The sequence below is a fragment of the Lepeophtheirus salmonis genome, chromosome 2 (genome assembly GCF_016086655.4).
Source record: "Lepeophtheirus salmonis chromosome 2, UVic_Lsal_1.4, whole genome shotgun sequence".
In the NCBI taxonomy this organism is placed as follows: Eukaryota; Metazoa; Arthropoda; class Copepoda; order Siphonostomatoida; family Caligidae; genus Lepeophtheirus; species Lepeophtheirus salmonis.
The window spans coordinates 24,587,240-24,610,156 of record NC_052132.2 but is presented as its reverse complement, the minus strand read 5'-3'; the positions used below and the strand labels follow the sequence as shown (position 1 = coordinate 24,610,156).

The window sequence follows — 22,917 nt, the reverse complement described above, 5'->3', positions numbered from 1 at the left end:
TACCACTCAAAGGATATATTATAATTTATAGTCACAATATACTTTTATATGCTAATATAATTTAAGTACCTTTGTTGTTACCCAGATATTCATAAACTCTAAAAAAAATTCTGGGAGAGAAGAGACTATTAAAATGGTTATTAAAAAAATAATAATAACGTGTTACAGAGTATGATATAATCAATCAAAACATAAATTATTATTTTTGAGAATAAAATGCAACCTCCAAGAGTTTGAAAAATTCCTTCTGTATATTGCATTTTTATATTAGACATATATTAGTGTATATCAATATATATTGATAGAATTTTTTTTATTAGAATCAATAAACCAATTTAAAACAAATGATATATGGATGAAGTAAAAAAGATAAATTTATCATATTTGTATACTTTTCCATATATTTTTGCCGAGTTATTAAATATGATGGGATTGTTTGACTCTGTAACACTAAAAATGCAATATTCTTTGACTTGCAATGATAAATTTGTAGAAGTTCTAACACTTACCCAGAAAATTGAAGTTATGTTATAGATTTGAATCCTCACTCACTTAAAAATGCGTGCATTTTCATTGCTTTAGATATTAAGTACTTAGTAAGTATTGAAACTCGATCCAAGACCGATTTTGTTTTCAATTCGTTGTTAATATATTTTTTGTAGACCTCTTTGGACCAATATTTCGATCAAGCCCGCAAATTTATACCGTAGACCGAAATTTATTCGTATTCATATCATGGACCGTTTATTTTGGTCTCAATCTGTGGGCTGATTTTCTAAACACGTAACCCGGAGTTATTAGGATTTAAATTGATTGGAAAATAGCTTTGATACAAACGGTAAAATTAGAGCTGACCACAGTTCTTATTTATTCTGTTCAGTCCAGTCTTAGTACCCGTCCTATCAGTCGGTGGGGGGGGTAATTATGACTGTCGGTCTTTCAGACTGTCAGTACTAGAACTGATGATTTACAAAAAGAAGAAATAAAGTTGATTCTTGATTTATGAGCAGTTTAAATATAACTTATGGAACACACATTACTTTCTACCACGTTATCGTAGGTTGCTGTTCACAATTTTGTAACACAATTGACGTTTTAACAATTCATAACTAGAATCAATCTTGATCAGGAGCCGACAACCTCCTACACTCAAAGAGCATTTTTGACCTGTTTTCTATAGAAAAGAAAACACTGAGAGCTGCAAATACTTGTTAGTACTTTGCGATTTACTCTTAAAATGTTTAAACAACTAATAAAATTTACCCTTTTATCTCTCCTTCAAATTAATTAAAAATTTGTACTTAAATTATAAGTATTCCTAGCTCAAAAATGTTGTAAGCTATCATACTACTCAACCTTTGGGCGTTTTGAGACCTGCATTAGAGTTTTTACCTGTAATTAAAAACAAGAATTCATTAAACAATAAAAAATAAATATATTTAAAAAAATAATGTCTGTTTTATCGAGTTAATATGATTTTTGCTCCTGAACTTTTGTGTATGTTGTTTCCTGCAAATCAGAGTTGTAGGAAATCACTTTAATCTTTAGGCGTGAGTGTAATCTATGTTATGTTTGTTTCTAGCGAATTCCATTATTTAGAATAGCTATTCTCATTCTTATGTTCATCAGAAGATTGCCAAGAATTCAAATACATATTTTTTCTTGTTTATGTTGGTGTCAGGAATATTATTCCATGTTTCAACCACAAGTGTATCAAGTCATGGAAGGTTCTTATTATGACTCAATTTTTAATTTTGATCAAGTGTAGCTTTTTGAGGGACAATATTTTCCTGAAAATCTGTCAAAAATTTGAATTTGGACACCCATATATCTTGTCGGCTTATAGTATTTTTTACTGTTCACCCCATCTCAGAGCTGCATCATTAGGTTGAAAGAGCCACTGGTTGCCGATCCTTGATCTTGACCAAATTTTAAATAAAACAGATGTAGAGCACATTTTTCTTTAAAACAGATCCAGATTGAAAGTATTTAAAGGAACGAATTACGGTGCCTAAGGATCTCAAATCTATCTTGGATTTTCAGATAAAATCCCTAGACTAGTTTTCTTTAGCTTCTAGATACACCCCACCATACCGGAACTCAATCTGGTATCAGCCGGTAGAGTTTCATCTATGAATTTATAACTTTATTATTTTATAATAAATCATAATTAAAAATCCTCAAAAGTTACTTTTAACATGGATGCTAATATCATGCATAAACAGACTTAAATGAACCTATTTTTCTGAAAATTGTTTTTATGCCTTAATCATAAAGATTTGATTGAGCAAGTGACAGATAAAGTCCACGATAATCTTCCATATATGTCTTAGAAACCTCAGTCAAAAAATTGTTATATTTATATATTATTTCCTTTATAAATATTTCTAGTTTATTTATCAATCTTATAAAACACATGAAACACTATAGCTCAATGGACAACTTGCTAAGGAGAAAATATTCTCTAGAACTCAATGTGCGTAGGTTCACCTCCGGCCGTTCCTAGAGCAGAAAATATATGTACATTACCTATGTATATGAACTTCAAAGAAGATTCCTATGTCAGATAGACTAAATATTATAATAATGTTTACTTATACTTAATCAGTGCAACTGCATCTGAATAATTAAAGGGACATTAAAAAAAATTAATGCTTATAGAGCTCATCAAATAATAAAAGCATAGAATCAATGATAAAAAAGCACAAAAATAATAAACCAGATAATATAGTTATAACAAAAAATATCCTTAAAAACCACACAAAAAACCATTAAAAGATAATAGTTAAAATTCATAAAATTAGAATTGCCTGTCGTTTATAATTCCAAACTCGTTTAGAGCTATTTGTATTTTTTGAAGAAGGTAAATATTCTTATATTTTGTCATACATATCAACTATTGGAGTCTAATTATTACTTTAGAGACCACACGAAGTCTTTTCCAATCCGCCTTTATAACTTATAGAAGTTTTCGCGAATTTTTATTGCTTCTCATTCAACAGAAATTTCAGATTAAATTTTGGTTCAATTGTCATTGCTTTTTTCTCAAATATTGTAGGAGTTATATCAATTATTCATTGTTTTGGTGCTTTCTGATAAAAGCAGACGTATTTGCTAATGCCCAAAGTTATTAGGCGTCGACAAGGAGACAAACTTTGCTTTTAAAAATGTAAAAAATCACTAATCGAGAAATCATGAATGATACTTTTATGAGGAAACTCATACGTAGTTACATAGTACTTAGATGCTCACTCCTCAAGAATGAAAGAATAATAAAAATAGGTTCCTATAAATTTTTAAAATGACGTGATGAGACAAGAGAATACTTTAGCTTTTTGATAACCTCCTCCACATAATGAGACCTTCCATTTACTTTCATGATCCTCCAAAGTGCTATTTGTCCTCTTCAAAAAGTTGAGATTTCTCTCTTCCTTCACCAATAATATATTATTCAGTTTGTAAAGCTATTTTCCTTATAATTAAAAGATTGCAAGTATTGAAATTCAACTGTTTCAGCCGTCACTCTCTCAAATTCCGACTTAGAAAAAGAAATAATGAGCTGTGGGCAAAATTAAGCAATGTATCCGTCGTTCTTGATTACAAATAATCATTGCTCTACCTCTCTTGTTTCCTCACTGCTGACTTTTAAGAATGGATTGACAACACAGTCTGGTACTCTTAGCTATAAAAGATCCCAATATCTGTTTGCAACTCTTTCAGGAGAGCACAATAGCCTTGAAGATGATTTTTAGCATTCCATTTATTATATCTTGAACTTAGTTAAGACTGAGAGTTATAGACTCAATAATTTAGTTTGATGACTTAACATTGGAAAATAAGTCCTGGGCCTAGATAGGAAAGCAACATTTTTTTGCGAAAATTCATTTTTATTCATTAATATAATTTCCTTTTAGAACGATACAGTCATTCCAACGTTTCTCTAGCTTTTCGATACCACGATTGTAGAACAATTTATCGAAACTTTCAAAATATACATCAGTTTTGGCAGTCATCTAAGCCGAATCTATTTCCGCGGAGCTTCTTTTTGAGTTCTGCGAAGAGCCAGTAGTCGCTGGGGGCCAGATCTGGATAATACGGTGGGTGCGGTAGCAATTCGAAACCCAATTGGACCAATTTTGCTGCTATTTTTATTGATTTGTGACACGGTGCATTGTCTTGGTGAAAGATCACCTTTCTTTTTCACGGTGTTTTTCCCTGTAAGAAAACAATGATAAATCAACACACGAAATTGCTTTGAATCCATTGTTTTTAAGAATCACAAAAGTAGCGTCACTAAAACCACTGTAACTCGATATATAATAAACCAAACGTCATGGAATTTTAACAGTCACCTTCTGAATGCTTGTACTTCCAAAAATATTTTGTCGTTTTGTTAGTGGCGTCATCTAGTATTAAGAACCGGGACTTACTTACCGTTGTACTATGTATAACTGTGTGTACGACTTTTATTACTGCTCAATCATGTGGGGCTTAGCAAATCTGTAATCAACAAAGATATATTATAGTAAGCACCCAAACCGTTAATTGATTATCGTGAAGTGAACAAAACCATATCTTCAATAGTTTTTTGTTCTTTGAACTTTTCTCGTAGCAATTGGATATACGCCATATTTTTGTTTACTTGATAAAAGTGCATTTTTCTCAAATGTTTCAAATGTCTTGGTAGTTTTATGTCTTCGTTTGAGAACACTTTCTCATGTAACAGACACATAGACTGGTGTCGATTTTGTGGTGCTGATACAAATCTATTTTTCAAATATACCAGGCTATACTGCCTACACTTATTTTTTGCTTGCTAATGGGTTAGTTACCCTTCATTTTTGTAAAAATAAATATGACAATGTCAATTAGGGTTGATAATTGGTGATTTTTTTATCTCGAAAGTTTCCATGGAAACTTCACAGTTATACATTGTTCAGATGAATAAGTAATGTGAGTTTGAAATATTGCTAAATTGGGAGATATGGATATTTCATGACAATCAACCAGTGTTGGCCCAAATAGTCAAAGAAAAAAAAAAGATTATAATAGCAAAAAATTTGTGAATACAGTTTTATAATAACATCCTTTTTTTACTTGTTTGAAGTTTTAGGGTGCATAGTTTGGATTTTATTTTTCGGATCTTACATTCTGTAATCCCAATTTTATATATATATATATAAGTATATATTTTATGTAGTCTGTTTGCATTTGGGAGTAATAATAAACAGAGTATAGGATAAAATGTAAAAACATTAAAAATGAAGTACATTAATACAATCTCGATATAACGTACTTACATTGGATCAACCGAAGAATATATAAACCTATTCACTACTGCTACCTTGTAGTTACAATGTACCAACACAAAAAAAGAAAAATTTGTTTGATTAATATATATTTAACAAATTAATCATAGATTCATCTAATTTACTTTAAAATTCAATTAAAAAATAATTTTTATTACAGAAGTTTAAATAAAAGTAAAATTGTATGTGTCTTATCAGAAGGAAACAAAAATAATTAATTTAAAGTCTTCTATAAGATTAATTTTTTTTTATAGGAAATATCTTAATCTTAATAAAATTTTAGAGACAGTTTCAATAAATTACGTTTATTAATGCAAGAGAGGAACATAGACTTGAAAAAAGTATAGGAAGAACCAGACGTTTATTGATAACATTTGTAAATATAACAAGGATGTACGAACAGTTGAGTGCATATATGCTATAATAGCTGTCTATGGAGGGAAAATTTGATGAACGAAGGAGTTGTGGCCTATTTATATCCTGGAAACTCATGAAAGCCAGAACAAATGTATTTATGTATCGTTTACCATTAATCCGTCATAGTGATTCCTTTTCTATATATTCTTTAGAGAAGCAGCTGGCAAAAGCTGGAGAATTGATAATGGTATTCTTCTAATAAGGTGTACCTCTCAGTTAAGGCGTTGCAATGGTCAAATGTGTAAAGAAAGGTAAAATTTGGCTGTTTCAGATATAATATTGATCATCTGAATATGTTGATCTATTTTTTTAAATATTTAATTCAATAATTTTATAACTAATATGTCACCAAATAAAATATTTCTGTTTACATATAAATGCGACTGATATCTGCAATAGGTTAATTAATTAACCAGCTCCTATCGGGGCCACAGGGATCTTTTTAGATTTTTTAATAAATGTAAATATTATAGTTTTGTCATTTACATACCAGAATTGTTTCTTATTGTCCTAAATAATTATCTCCAGTAATGGATTAGTTTAAAATCTGAAAAAAAAACAAAAAACATTTTATTTAAAAACAAATTAAATTATCAAACTGATCATCCATAATCTAAATTGGTATAATTTATTTGGAGTTGAAATTCATTTAAAAATTGACATTAATGTATGTTTAAAAATAGGGAAAAAAGATTCCACTTACTATTTTCAGGAAAAGTAAATCAACTGAAATTGTTAAATGTCTTCTTTTAAAATTATTAATTTGGTCCAAATTTTAATAGTGCTCTTGCAAATTAAAAACTATTTCTAAATTTAAACATAAAAAGATCTGAAAATACAATTCAAACTTTTAAAAAAAAGAGATTTCACAAAAATTACTTATCAACATATTTTTTTTGTAACAAGAGATCTAAATTTCTTTGATATTTGAAAGCATTTCTTTTGTATTAAAATGTATTTTGGGAAAAAATAATGATCTTTTTATCACTTTCCCTTTAAAATATTACCTGCTGGGATCTTTAAATACTCCAAAAATCTTTACACTAGATTCTAGATATATGTATGTGTTTTGATAAACAATTTTAGTCGGCTTAATAAAAAAATTGTCTTTCTGATTTTTAATTTATTTATTCTTCATAAAATAAATATGTTTATGAAAATTTTGTGAGTTAAAAGTAGATTTGGATTCATTAAGACATTTTTGTGATCATTATTGGTTTTGCTTATATAATTCTTCCTTTCTCTGTCCCTCTTTTTCTAAATTTTAATGTCTAAGTCTAGTTTTTTGTAATACAGTACATTTTTATTTCCCAAAATTTTCATCAGAAAGAACCCAAATAATGATTAACATAAGTGAACAAAAAACTATCCTTTTAATTACATATTTAATTATAACAGAATTAGCCATGTATGTTTCGAATCTGTTATTAGTTTTTACGTATCGAATCTGGTTTTTGAGAATATTTGATTTTAATTTTTTTAGTATTTTTAAACTTTATAGTTTTGAATCAACCATTAAAATAGAAGAAAATAATATTATTCTAACAAAAATAACTTATTCGTTGCAAATATTTATATGTTAATTAAGTATAAGTAAACATTAGAGTATTTCAATAACTCCAACTACCTTAGGAATCTTGTGTGAAGTCCATGTAAATAAAGTATATTTCTTTCTATAGGAATTACATGACCGCGAACCTAAGCACATTGAGTTTAAGAGAACAATTTCTCCCGAGCTCGTTGTCCATGAGCTACCGTGATTCCATTTCAATATTAATACTTTACACATTATTCAGAATTAACTTTAAATTTAAGTAAGTGTTTTTTTTTAGTTATAGATTACAAGATTATATTTAAAGTATCTATATTTTTTTTATAAAATATCGTGTGTAATTGAGAGGAATATTTTTTATAGGCTGTAATTTATCATTAATCAAAATAATGAACTTGCATTTTCATACTATTTTATGTGATTAATGATTCTGCAAAATGCATTTTTTCTTAGTGATCTAGGAAAACATTGAAATTATACCAAAAATTAACATTATTTTAGAATTAAATTTCATATACTCGATGGGATAAACTTGTATTTTTTTTAAAGATGGACGGTTTGTTTATCTTTGTGTTCCTAAATTTGATTATTAATTTGGAATCAAACTTTGTATTCTTTCAGAAATTTCAGACAAGATCCGAACATATATTTAATAACTGACTATATTCAACATTATATTGTTTTAAAAATATTATTCCACCTCAAAAATACGTAAATATCGCTTAATAGAAGGATAATAACTATGAAGAGTCCAAGGATCAGTTAATAAATTTAATTAAAAACCCCAATAGCAACAAGCACAAATTATAGCTTTCTTGTTTTTTGTTTTTTTTTCTGCTACGGAAGAAATTATAGAACAGAATATGATTTACATATAGATTAGGAATCCAAAACTCGGAGGTGCAAATTAAATTTTAACCCGCTGTTTGTAATGAAGAGGCTTTATACCTCAACAAAACAACAGCTCTAAAACAAAAATAAACAAGTTTTATCTTTATTCCATATCTCAGAGTGTAAAAGTGTCGGTACAACAACAAAAAAATAATATTAGGTGTAGTTTCAAAATTTTTGTAGATTACAAAGAAAAATGTATTGCCCTTCTAGTTTCCAATAGTTTTGAACCAATATTTGATTCAAATTATTAATATTTAACTGTTTGGAGAAAAGATTTATTTATGAATTAACCTTTTTAAAAACTCATATAACCAGTTTAATAAATACCAAATCCGTTTTTCACTTTTTTTCTTGTTAGAAGGCTTTATAATTTGCACTTTACAAAAAAAAAAAAAAAAAAAAGATCTTGCAGCTTATTTCTAGAAAAAATATATGATTATATAAATATCTATAATATTTTCGAAGGAACATAAATTTGAAATTATATTTTTTTATCTTGTATAAATTTTTTTTGTACCTGTCAAGCACTTTTTCGAGATATTTTCTACAAAAAATTTGCTTTAAAGATCAATAGAAATATTAAACCTGTAATATAAATAACCGCATTCATTTTTGATACTACTAGTCAAAACATATATTTATATTACTAAATATTACACGTGATTTATAATAATGTAAGAGTTATTCGGCATAGACACTTGAATATTAATAAATTATTAGGAGAATAAATACTTTTTTATATCTACCATTTAGCTCCTCAATTTTGGATTTCCAAAAAAAAAATATTAACAAATTTATTTTGTCATTTTAAAATTTTGATAATTTTAAGAAAACATATCGGCAAGTATATAGAAAGTTGGCCAATTATAGATTATTTCCAAACTAGAATACTCAGTTAACCAATAATTTCTTGGAAATCTCATTATAAGACCCGTTATTTTGAATTGAAGTTATTCCAAAACACTTAAGCTTTTCAAATTTTTTGGTTGTTTAACGTACAAATACAACAATATAAACTATGTTTTAAAGTATAGCTGATCCCGATTTTATCCAAACAATTTCAATATTTTTTTTGTACTATGCTTGTACCAAACGAACGTATGTCTGCAATTTAATTGAAATGTATTAATAGTTATTTTAAGTGAAAAGCTTGAAAATGGCGAATATACAGAGTGCAGCAATATAACTCAACAACCCATAAAATAAATTAAATAAGATTGAGATGTAAATTAAATTGCTTGCAACTTTTATTTTATAGTACTAGATTAATAGTTGATTTGATCATTAAATTTGCGATTTATTATATGTTTGTTGGTTTTCCAAGAACAAATCCAGTTTTAATTACTCATTTAATACTAACTGCATTAACTTGAAATTCTTTCATGACACTAAATTTGATGCCACCAATTTCAGCTCTCTGACATTATTATCTGTGGATTTCTTCGCGTACAAATAATTTTTCAAATTTGAAATCATGAAAAGGAATTGAAAAGGTACTTTTTAAATAGTAAATTGAAGCAATTCACTGATTTTTATAAATTACACTTATAAAAATTAAAAAGCTTAATTGAATTAAGTTTAATTTCATATAATTTAATGTCAATCCGTTTCTAGCAATATGTATTTGCCACGGCTAATACAAGCTCATTACTACATCACCATGGATAGCGACTGACTGTATTTCTAAGAAAACTTTAGAATCCACCCTGTACAATGAAACTTTGTCCACCCTACCACTACTTAAGTAAATATTGACATAATTTGGAAATCTCTTTAATTTTTAGTAAAAAAAAGTATTTTTTTAACAAAATGATTCAAATATTTTCTTATCATTGTATATGTATCTAAAATTTATATTTGCCCTTTTATTTATCTTTGATGTGGTATAAGGGGTGAATGTATGTAAATATAAGCCAATAATTATGTTTGGGAGAAAATAATAAGTGAATTTAAAAGTTCAGAGTATTTTTTGCTTTTTTTTTACAAATAAATTTATAATAGTTAGGATTATCCGATATAGATCAAATTTGCACCGTTTTGTTGGATTACTTTTGTCTATATTGAAGGCAAATTTATAATATTATGATTGACCAAGGCTTCGTTCCTATTGGTAAAAAAACTTGACAAGCTCTTTTTGACAAGCCTATCTTGAGGTTAGTTGTGACCCATCTAGAAAATTTTTGCAAATGAATTAATCTGTTGCTACCAGATCTGGATATACGGTGGGTGCAATAAAAACTCTTCTTCAAGTTCTTGGAGATTTTGTCCCGTCATTAAAGATGTGTGATTTATTGATGGAATACAACGCCCTTTTTATTGGCGAATTCTGGCCACTTCTCGTCGATCGCCTGCTTCAATCTGGTTAGCTTTTGACAATATAAGTCCAAATTGAGTGTGTGCCCGATGGGGGAAGCCCATAGTGGATGATTCTTTTCCAAACGCACCAAACACAAAGCAAAACTTTTTTGGCAATCATTTGAGCTGCTTCTCCGTGATTTGACAACGACCTTCTTCGCCTGTTGTTCTCTTATGTGACCTATTTTTTATCACCAGTCACAAAATTGATCTATTTCGTTACATATCAGCAAAGATTTGCATACATCAATTCGATGCAAAAGGTTCTTTTGCGTCAGTTCGTTTGGCACCCATACATCGAGCATTTTATTAAGCTCAGGCTAATGGAAATGGTTCCAAGCAGTTTTCTGGCTAATCTTTAGTTCCTGGGTAATGGAATATGTGCTCGACGTTTTCCATTATTTTATAGACATTTTAGATGATTGACCTACCAGAGCTTACCTCATCTTCGACGTCCAAATTACTAGAACAAAATCATTGGAACCACCGTGTTGTTGATGCATTTGATACTGTATTGGGTCCCGAAACAGCCCAAAAACTTTTTGCCCCCTGCTCTGCCTTTTCACTTTGGTCATAGTGCCACTTTACAATGTATCTAATAATCTCTTCTTTTTATTTCCATTTTGGAACTCTATAACACAGAACTGGCTTCATCTAACATAAAACTGTAAATTAAATTTTAAGGCAAAGCTTAAACTTAAATCATACTTTTAGCTTTTTCTTTATGCAATGTATTAATCATCAGATATGCCACACTAAAGACATCTACTGATAAATGCTCGAAACTTTTTTCTTTACCTAATATATATATATATAAGTTTTTATTTATATACAAAATATATTCAAATAAGTTTTTTTCTTTTACAAACTTTTTAATTATGAGGTTTTTTATGTTCAAGTGATGGGAAAAAATAATTGAAAGAAAACTTTTTACCTTATTTTTAATATTTAAATATAATTGAAAAATAGTTTTATCTTATTTTTATATTAATTGTAATTTGAGTCTTAATAGGATAAAGTCATTTTTATCAAAATATACCAACACTTACAAATTGTTAGAATTTTTTTTTAACTTTTTTAATGCTAGTTTGTGTTTATTTTAAAAAGTATATTATAAAGTAATCTATTATTTTTAATGGATTTTTTTTTTCATTCATATTTATTACCTTGTCGTTGAAAACAGAGCATACATGACGGTTGGACTCGACAATTTCCATTACTTTATTCACTTTTTCGACATTTGGCCTTTTAGAGGGTTGTGCATCTTTGTCATTAAAATAAACAGAACAAAATCAATCAAACAAAATTTTTGCATAATTGGCTGATTCAATATCAGTATACATATACATTATTTAGATCTTCTGCCGACTGGCTTGCATTTTAGCCTTTATCGCAGCAAAAGTTTAAAAAGTTGTATGTTTTCTCTTTGTTGGTACCCATCTTTGACGCACGCTCAAACAATGCAGTGTCAAACAATCACAAAATGTCTAAAAAAATTTTTTTACTAAGAAATAATAGCTTTTTGACACCACCGACCCTAAACGGATTTCAGTTATATGACGAAATATACACGCTACTAAATAATGGAATTCTATTTAATACACATTGCAATAAAATAAAGGTCTTGGAGCACCTGCAGGCGCATTACAACATTCAACGGATATCGGTTCAACCTTTAAAGCCATTTTTTTAATTATTAAATCAAGTTTTTGAGTATAAATACAATTTAGTGCCATATTTTGACATAAAACAAGTATATAGATGAAAATAAAAGTAAATATAAATTGATACACACATTTCAGCATTTAAAAAATGAATGATTAATTACTTTATCTTGATTACAACTACATTGTATCCACCTAAAAATCCGAAAGAAATTGTCATTTGTATAATTAATGTACATGGTCCGATGTCGTTCAAAATAAAAAGTAAATCATGTGTTATAAACGGATCCAAACACCTATTTGAGTCTTTAAAACGATTAAGAAATTTGTGTCTTCAAACACAAAACATTTTCAAACCAATTACACAACTAAATGACTACTTTCGTTATCTTGAAAACATTTTGATATTTATGATAACCGATGACAGAAGCCAAATCCATGAAGTAGGATATTGAAAGCAAGAAAAAAATAATTCAGATACGGTTAGAAAATTTAGAATTTTAACTATTCAATTTCATGCGGAATATTTTTATGAAATGATAAAATGTTACAGAACTACCAATCACAATGCATTTGACAAACAAATGTAAACAAGAAATAATTATATCAAAAGGAAAATATGAAAACTTTTTGGATATACCATGCCACGCCCAGGCAGTATGATAAAATAAGATAAAAAAATTATTAGAGAGCGTATATGGAAAAAATAATAGAAACATATTTGTAAGAGTAACTTTAACATCAAGAAAAAAATGTCTTTGTTTGAAACTAAGGATCAATATAAATTTTGAAAATGATATAATACTAACTTTATATGTATGTGTTTTTATTTGAAAATTTATAAAAATATAATTAGGAATAATAAATAAATCATTTGTCATCTGTTATTGAAAAGATTAAATTTTTTGAGGTTATTGAAGATATGATGACGTTTATATAAAATTTATTACATATTAGGTGGAAGTCATTAACTAGATATTTACCAATGTTATATATTTTGGTATGTTTCTATTCAAATTTCACGAGGGAATGTAACAAAATTAACTTTTTAATAAAATACTATTTTTTTAATTGTCAACCAAAACAGGCAAACCTAATAATTATCAATAAATAAGTAAATTAGTCCATAAACGAATTAAATAGACATTAACACATATAAATTGATTTATAATAAAAATTCTTCATACTTTCACTGGGAAGCTTCTAAACGTGTTATAAATTAAATAAATTTAAGTTATTAAAATGGAAGTTTCTATATTTTTTTTCTTTTGTTTCCCTTTTCTCCCCCTCTCTCCCCTAATAAGCAGATCAATCATAAAAAAACAAAAACAACAACATACACATCGAGTAAACAAAAAACAAAAAAAAACAATTGAAAACATTTGTAACTGGTGAAATAGATTAACAAGTGCACGCATTTCCTATTCAATCCATTCCTGTATTACTGAACTGTTTACTCGACTCTGTGGCATTTATTTGTATAAACCTTAAAAAGAAAACAGGGAGTGTCTTGATCTTCATGTCTTATTCAGATTCTGGATAAAAAAAAGCAAGTCCTTATCTTTCAGTGTTACTCTGTAGCCTTCCTAAGCCCTTTCCTTGAACGTGCCTCATGTTTTCTGATAATTCCAGGCAACCAATGAAGAGGTGGGATGTGGTTTCTACTTTGTCTTTACAGAAATCACATTTTTTTTCTTCTTCCAGGGCGGGATTGTAATTTGTAAAGAGAGAGCCCGTTGCCAATCGGTATCGAAACAGCTTCTGATGCACGTTCGTAAAGCAGTTATTTAAAAATAGGTTTGCATTATTGAAAACGGAGTTGTCAAGTGTACCGTTAGTATGAAGTAGACGGTTCTTCGACAAATCTCTGGGGTTGTGTTGCCTTAAACTCCCAACTATTACCATTTTAACTGATTTATTTAAATTATTTATTGAAATGCATTGAAATAATAAGGCGATACGCAAGTCATAACAAAATTGGTATAAATTTTCTATTTTTGTGGGATAAATTAGAATTTTATGAAAAAGTTTAGTATATACTACATGTAGAATGTAATAATAAACTGGTCATAAGGTCAAACGTATTTTGTATTTAGTAATAATCAATCTTAAAATAATGATACTAAACCATGCTTAAAATAATTATAATAATTTTATGTCATGAAAAATATAACAACTTATTTTTGGAAATTGTATAGATATGAAGTTTTGGAAAAAATAAATAATAATAATTATTAAGAAATTTGTTTTTACCAGAGTTGATCAAAAAATTAAAACTAGTATTATTAATAAAAGTTATATTTTGTGAAACAAATACATTATTCTCACTTTGAAGCAAAAAATAAAAAATATTTATTTAACTAATAGTTAAAATAGAGCTTAAAATATTATAATTATTGTTAGGCATTATTAATTAGTATACAAATTAAAAACTATTTAAGTTATCATGTAGGAATTCATGAACGTAATCCCGGTTTTATAATTTTAGAAAGATGACTGTTTAAAAAAAATAGAAGGGCGAACTATATGGAAGACATATTTGGTAAACCTTAATAAATTTTTTTTCGATACCGATACGATGCAGAAATTAGATATTTTGTCAAATATATCTGTTTTCTAACTTTTATCCGATATATGTACCAACGTTATCAAATAGCTGGATAAATGATTTAATGAAATCTGTTTTAATGTTTTAGTAGATAAATATCAGAATATATAAATCGGAGGCATTGTCTTATACCAAATATAAGCTTATATTATGTCTATCACATAATTTTGAAAAAGATAAAACTGAGTTGTAATAGATTATCTCATATCCAAGCAATCTTTTTATAAACTAAAAATAATAAAAAGATTTTTAAAAACTAATTTCTTATTAGTAAATGATTGTTAAACTCTTATTGGGAAAACGTATTTGAAAATCAGTTGATATAATTGTTATACTGTTATTTTTTTTAAATATTTAGCATATATATATTATATTTTTATATATATTTGTGAAATATACAGTTCTGTTACAATATTTATTAAATTTTTTTAAAATATCGATTAAAAAATGAGTCGTGTATAATATACCTTATACCTACTTTTTATATTTTAATGTGTAATAAAATATTGTAAGTCATTACTATGAAAGTTAATCTATCTTTTTGAAAAGCGTATTGAGTTATTTTATGCTTTAAATATGTAATTTCTTAAGGTGATAAATATTTGCTAGACGTTTTTAGGATTTTGTTCCTCTTTTTAGTTAAATAAATAAATGAAACTAATCAAGTACCATCTCCAAAAAATTGGATACAAGAAATCTTAACTAAATAAAAATTTTTATAATATGATTATTTTTATAACTTCTCTTTGTTGAAATTGAACAAAGAATTTTTTATGCAGTAATGTCGAACATTTGAGGTATTCGATATAAGGAAGTACTTTAAAGAAATAACAAAAGAAAAACACAAAAAGCTTGTATCCACCTTCAAGCTATACATTTCTTTATAACGTATATGTAAACTGTTAATACTTCTGTTTATTAGTTGCAAATTTTCCTAATTAATTATTTAACAGAATATACATTTGTATTGTTTATGTTCAAGAGCAACGCCTGTTTATTGACATGTTATTTTTTGTTTCTAAGATATTTCAAAATAAACAAATAAAGGTAAAAATAATCCAAAAGAACTTTTTTTAGTCGTGATTTTATAAATGAATCATGAGGAGCCTATTGTGGATAGGATTTCTGATTAACATACTTCATTTTACACTATCAAATATCTATGTTCCATATCGTAATATTTTTGATTTTTTGATATATTTAAAGTAGTTTCAAAGAGAAAACAAAATCGTTTTTATAATATCTATATCCTCAATTTCAATAGTTACTCTTTTTTAGAAAACTGCGATGAAGGTTTTGTCAATATGGGTGATGATTGCATATACTCAAGTGTTCCAGGCCAAGAAAAGAATTTTATGGATGCAAAATCAGATTGTGAATTAAAGCATTCTTCTTTAATTATCATTAAGTCAACTGATCAGAATTATCAACTTACAAGTAAATATAATTTTATTAATTATTAGTAATAACCATTCCACTTCTTTCCTGTATATGTAAAACAATGTACTAAAATAAAATAAATATTTAACTGGAATGCTAACTTTTGATATTACTTGGAAGTGAAATAATTCCACAATTGTATTAAATTACAATTAAATTTCATTGTATAAGAAATATTTTTGTACTCCTTTAGGAAGTTACAGATCCTATTTCGGAGTTGTATATCATGCTGATGAAAAAAAATACTATTGGATCGATGGAACTGCCATTAGTTCATCCTTGTGGCCAATCAATGAAATTATAAATAAATGTGTTGTTCTTACAGAGTTTAGCAAATGGAGTTTTGTTAATTGTGATGAAAAATTTGCCTATTTCTGTGAATCGAATTTAAGTAAGTAGTTTTTATTGTGGTCTGAGCTTACCTTTTATGGGTAAATTAAGAGAACTTTGACGTTAATGCCTAGAAACTTTATTCTAACAGCAAAAATTATTATTTAATTTTTTTCTTCTTAATTTCCATTCTACACTACTTGTGATCAAAAATAAGTTTTTATTCTGTAATAGCAACGAAGAAAAAAAATTCTGATAAATTATTTAAAAGAACACATGCTTTAAAATTTTTGGAATGAACTTCAAATTTTCTTTTTTTTAAGTTAGATTGATTTTTTATGTATTAATAAAAACAATGATCTTGAGAAGTCAAATAACTATTTTATTCAAGTATTCACCAATTATTTTTATAAATATAACGAATAGTTCTGGGATTTTCTGCACCCCAAATTTGATAAAATTGCTTTCAATCTGTTCAAAATATATTTAAATGCTGTAAAACAGCTTCTCAAATATCTTTCAGAATGAATACAACTTTTTGTTGTTGCAAAACGTATGCTTACGATGATTTTGACAATTTTTATATATCCCAAATTACTTTATATAGGGGTTGCCTACAAATAGGTACTCAATGCTTATATTAAAAAAAACAAAAAAAAAAGGGAGTACATATATATATATATAGGGTTGTAATTCCTATGTGTTTTTTAGCGTGTGAGTGTTGTTGGCAATATTATATACTTAAGCTATTATCATGTGGATCCTTTTGGTACAATTAGTAGACCCTGTCACTCTTTGTATTTTTATTTCCTAATGAGGAAGTTCGTAGTGTAGTCGTAAAGTTCACTTTTTGTTTTTCTCCTCTGGATCATTCCGAAATACCTAATCTTAATTAAAGTTGTTAATTATATTGCCTTCCCTCTATTCTTTCATCCTTCTTTTTAATGTGATTATGTGACAAATGATTGGAAATGGGCAATGTTGTTCACATCTTAATAAGAGGGATCTTCTTGATCTTTCTAATCACCAACTTTTACCCCCCTCTAGCCATGTTCGGCAAAGTAAAGGATAGTATCATTAACTGGAAGCTACAATCGTTCTTCAAGAGTAATAAACTGGTCACTAGTAGGCAACATGGATTCTAGTTTACTATTTTTGTCGTTTCGAATCTAACTTCTGTGTGGGATATTATCTTCAGTCGTCGTAATTGTAATTCTGACTGTGTTGATCTTGACTTCAGCAAAGGTTCTTGATAAAGTCGTTAACAATGAATTTCCTTCTTACATTTTCCAACATGGTTATAAAGGGTCGGTTTTTAAAGTGGCTTAATTATTGGTTGACGAATAGGATATAGTGTGTTGTGATCATTCCACTGTATCTGACCCTTGTGACATCTCATCGTCTGTTCTACAAGGCTGTGTACTCGGACCTTCCCTGTTGGCCATTTATATTAACGATTAATTGGATAATTTTTTAGAAATCTATATTTTTATACACAAATGATGCCATAATTATCTGCCTAGGTTTAAACCTTATAAGCGATGCTTATACTGAATTTCTTAACTAAAGTGTTTCTTGAAAAAAATTCTAATAATATTAGTAAATGCGCCCTAATTCATTTTCCCCCAAAACAAGTAAAAAAACAACAACAGTTCACAAACAAAAGTCTTATGTTAGTATAAAGGGTTGTTCAGCTAAGTCCAGATATCTTTAACAACATCCTACTGAATAAGAAAAACATTAAACTCGGTTATTTCCATTTTAAAGTAAGAAGTTAAGCTTTAGTTTTGAGTTAATTGCACACATATTAAAGCAAAACTAGTATTTACTATGTAGGAGACCCAAAGGAACATCAAACAGGCAATATATATTTAGGAAAGTTACAAATATTTTGCTTTATTAATTTCTATTAATGTGGTAAATAAGAGAATTATACTATTAGAAGGTCTCAAAAGATCTCTGGGACCCCGATAGGTGTTGCCAGTATTAGTAGCATTTACGTGTACTAAAATATATAAAATTTGGAGGCCTATTTATAAATAAATTGTAGGATTCAATCTTGAACAATTTTATAAATAAATACAAATAAGTTAATTATGTATTTACATGAGCAAAATTTCAATAAAAATTATCGTAATTACTAGTATAGTTGCAATTATTTGTGATAATAATTTAATATTGATTTTGCCCAATAGAAGAGAACAAATTCTCCTATTCCCTTGTTATATTTAGAAACGCTATCAGGAAGTGTGAGGCTCGCATACTTTTTTCAACTCTATTCTACCCTTTTGTTTTAGAAAATAGAATATCTTGTTTCTAAAATTTCGTTAATAGTAAGGTATTTTCTATAAAAACAATATATTCTTTAGAATCAATATGCTTACCCTACTGGCAAAAGATTAATTATGTAACTACCTAATTGCAAAATGAAACATAATAGAAAAAATGGATGAAAATGATTAAAAATTTAACTTGAGAAACAGTAAAGATCATAATAACAGTATTAAATAAAATTACCCGCTACAATAAATAAACAAAATTTAAATAATAAATATTGCATGTAGATTGAAAAATGGATACTTGTAAATAGTATAAATTAATTAACCTATTGCCGGAAATACATTAAAATCAAATAAGACTGAAACATCGTTTTTTGTTCGTTTAATTAAAATAAAACGAAGATATCTTCATATACAGAACAGAGAGAGCTTTCTGTTATGATTCAAAAGTATTCAAGACAAAAAAAGGCAGTGAAGTGACATAATTAAACAAATATTATGTCACTTACTTACCAAGTGGTCCATTAAAATATGAACACTTTGAAACTTAAACTTCATTAAGATATAAGTTATTAACTAATGATGGAAATTTAACAAAATTAAAACTTTAATAGATGTGTGTCTAAGCTCTTTTTATAATTGATGTAGTCGTCCTAAGTGGCGATGATGCCTTTGAGGTGGAGACGGAAGGCATGGTAACCGCTACCGATGTAGTCCTCTGTCATAGTGTCCCAGTCCTGACGTAAAGTGGCTATGAGGTTCCTGGTGTCAGAATGACAGACATTGCAGGCATTTACCCAAAAGGTTTTGTCGAAGGGACTGGCATCAGGGTTGTAGGGGCCAAAAGTATCAAAAAACTCAAAAGACTCATTCAAAAGTGTCTTGTAACGGAGGAAATAGATTTCCTTCCAAGCTGTTTTCATAAGTAGCCTCTCTGTTCTTGCATAACTCTTTCCAATCCCTTTTGATAGATCTTTGGACAGTTTGCTGTGAAACACTGAGATCTCTTGCATTTGCCCTTATGGAATTGAGAGGATTGACCTGGGCTGTTTTTTTTATAAGTTTTCCAGATCCAGTTTGGTCTTATTGACGAGCCCTTTTCCTCTCCAACGTTGCAGACTTACTGACAGTGTAGACGCCCAACTGCTTGGAGTATGCGAATGGAAATTTGTCGATTACGTTTAGTTGTCATTTTCTCGAATTGTCGCTCAAGTTTTTTTTCTTAAACAATTGTTTATGCTTTAATATATCAAAATATGAATTAATTTCAATCACTTAACCTTACTTAATTATTTAGTTATTAAGTGTTCAGATTTCAATGCACTACCTGGTATAGTTTTTTGTTAGTTTATTTTTATATTTACCGGCAGTGCTGATGATTTAAAATTTGAGAGTCAGGGGGCTATGCTTATATAAAAATGTACTTCCTTTTTTTTTATTTGTTAATATGATAAGCTTATTAGAAAAACACACTCGTTGCTTCATATTTGGTTCTTTGATCATGTAGTCCCACTGTTTTAACCAATTAAGGGGACACTCAAAAATGAGTTTTCAAAGAACACTCTCCTTTATTAATATATATGGATTTTGGTGACAATTTTCCCAAACTTATATTAAAAGTCACAAATTTAGCCATCAACAATTATGAACTATGTTACTTTAAACCAAAGGAACCATAAAATATTCATTTCACATAATATTTGTTTATTTTAGTTTTTTTAACTTTAATAATGTACAATATCTCTTACTTTATTTTATAGATTTAGATCTATGGACAGAAAATAAATGTAAGTATTCAGACTATTTTACTGTAATTTTGTATTTAAAAATAATTTCTATATTTAGATCCACTTTTTACATTCTTATATTCGATTCAAATTGATGAAGTGTTGACAATTCAAAAGTGCTTAAAAAGTTGTAGCTTAGCACTTATTACTGATTGGAATAAAATCGTAATTGGATTAATGCAAGGGAGAATATGTGTATGTGGTACAAATCAAAACAAAATATCACTTAAAGGTAAAATATGAGGATTATTTAGATTTACTGTTTATATTTTATGATAATTTGAAAAGTAAGTATGTACAAAAATACTTACTTAATATTTTCACTGTTTCTTCGTTAAAGTATATATTTATTTACATTTTGGAATTAATAAAGCAAACACAAAAGTTTATATAAATATGGATATTTTACTAATACATATTTATCAAACGAATCAAGTTTTATCAAAGACAATGTCTTAGAACTTAAATACAAATATTTTATTATTAATATTTTTATTATTATTCGATAAATAGGGTTGAAATTGTTTCCTACAACACAAAAAGTTATGCCTTGTGCTGGTAATATACTTGAAAAATGTGGAAGTGATGAAGCCTTAACTCCTTACATTACCTATATTCCGGAAATAAAATATATAAAATATCCAGAAAATATAGTTATTGATGGAAATGAAGTTGAAATCTCCGTTGGAAAGGTTCTTTTTTTTTGCATTTCAATTCCTATTGTAAGACAATGAAAGATCAGTATTGAGTATAATTAGCCTATTCCTATAGTTGTACAAGATAACATAAATAACGCATACAATATTTTTTCTAATTGACAATTGGAATAGTATTTTTGCTTTCCAAAGTACTACGTCTTATTATTTAATTCTCCAAAAGAAAAATATATACATATAAAGTAACGCCGAGTCTGTGTGCTCATGAATAACAAAGAGTAACACTGACAATTTGTTGTGGAATTTTTATTTTAAGTCCTTGATGGATTCACTTAAAGAAGTTCCTTCCTATGTCCTTGCTAGATACAGAATGGTAACTTTTTCAAATCAGTTTCTTACTTTTACATATTCCTTAAGATCTAAGGTAACTTTTCAAGAGCTTGGCAAAAATATTTTTTTTTGTAATTTGTTGAATTAATATTTTAGTCAACTTCTAGAATGATCCTACTCTACCTTAAGTACTTGAATGATCTTACCTTTAAGTTTTAAACAATAGCAAAAATAATCATGTAACTTTAACCCTTAAAGCTTATAAAGTCTAATTTTTCTCTAAAACTTTTGAATATCAATACATCTACTGATGTTGTGAGTAAACACACACCAATCATATATTTCATAGACATATTTTGGTCAATTAAAGACTTTACTTTTTTTTTCTTTTCTTTTTTTTCAATAAATTAAGATATTCAGGAAGTTTCATTTGATTTATGTAAAGGTTAATTTGGCGGCAATCTGGTCTTTGAAATAAAACGTATTAATTCTAATACTTTCATTTTAACAATGTTTTCTTGCTAATTTAAATGCAATTTGTGGCCTTTGAAGTCATTAATCAGTATAACTTGTTGGCTGAAATAGATGATAATTCTTTGAAAAATACAAACGTAATCAATACTCAATTCTGAGAAAAATCATTGAGCTTGTTCCTGTGTTACTGACCCAGCATATTTCTAAGATGTTACATTTTTTTTTAATATAGGAAATTGGTGTATCAGTTATTTTTGACGGTTCTAATAAATGTGAACCATATGCTAATACATGTGTTCTAAACAGTAGAATAAATCCTCCAGATATTAACATTTATTATGGTTATAATCATATAGATTACAAATGGACATCATCGAAACCTGGAGGTATATTTCATTCCCGATATTCACTTGGTGGTATTTATGAGTCCTCAGTTCGAAGTATAAACATATTAACTATTACTAGTAAAAAGATAATTTATACACATTTTTTGTTTTGTATAGTTATTAATCAAGATCAGAGCATAATCATTTTTAGAAATATTTTCATAAAAGTTTTGGATCCTCAAAAGAGCAATTCTCTTGAAAATAATATCATTTGTCCAAACCGTTCAAATTTGGGGAGGTATTTTCCATGCTCAGTAAATTCTAGTTTGTTATCAAGGCATGAAGCAGAAGTAACCATTACAGATGATATATCAAAAATTGAAGATGTTAAATTGGGATCTATTATATTACCAGGTAAATTTTTAAGTATTTAATCATAGTCCATTCCACTACAAACTGTTTTGTGCGATAGTATTATCGATTATAAATAAATAAC

General features: G+C 27.8%; 1 protein-coding gene across 1 annotated transcript in view; it reads left to right on the top strand.

The window, feature by feature from the left end:
- The first annotated feature begins 15,874 nt into the window (after positions 1-15,874).
- The window catches only part of LOC139907638 (uncharacterized), a 153,631-nt gene continuing 146,588 nt past the window's right edge, over positions 15,875-22,917 (top strand). The window contains exons 1-8 of the mRNA XM_071894125.1: positions 15,875-15,973; positions 16,078-16,236; positions 16,433-16,630; positions 20,609-20,635; positions 20,694-20,867; positions 21,149-21,327; positions 22,328-22,535; positions 22,599-22,835. Coding sequence (XP_071750226.1) covers positions 15,898-15,973; positions 16,078-16,236; positions 16,433-16,630; positions 20,609-20,635; positions 20,694-20,867; positions 21,149-21,327; positions 22,328-22,535; positions 22,599-22,835 — 1,258 coding nt within the window. The 5' untranslated portion in view covers positions 15,875-15,897. The remainder of the gene's footprint in view (positions 15,974-16,077; positions 16,237-16,432; positions 16,631-20,608; positions 20,636-20,693; positions 20,868-21,148; positions 21,328-22,327; positions 22,536-22,598; positions 22,836-22,917) is intronic.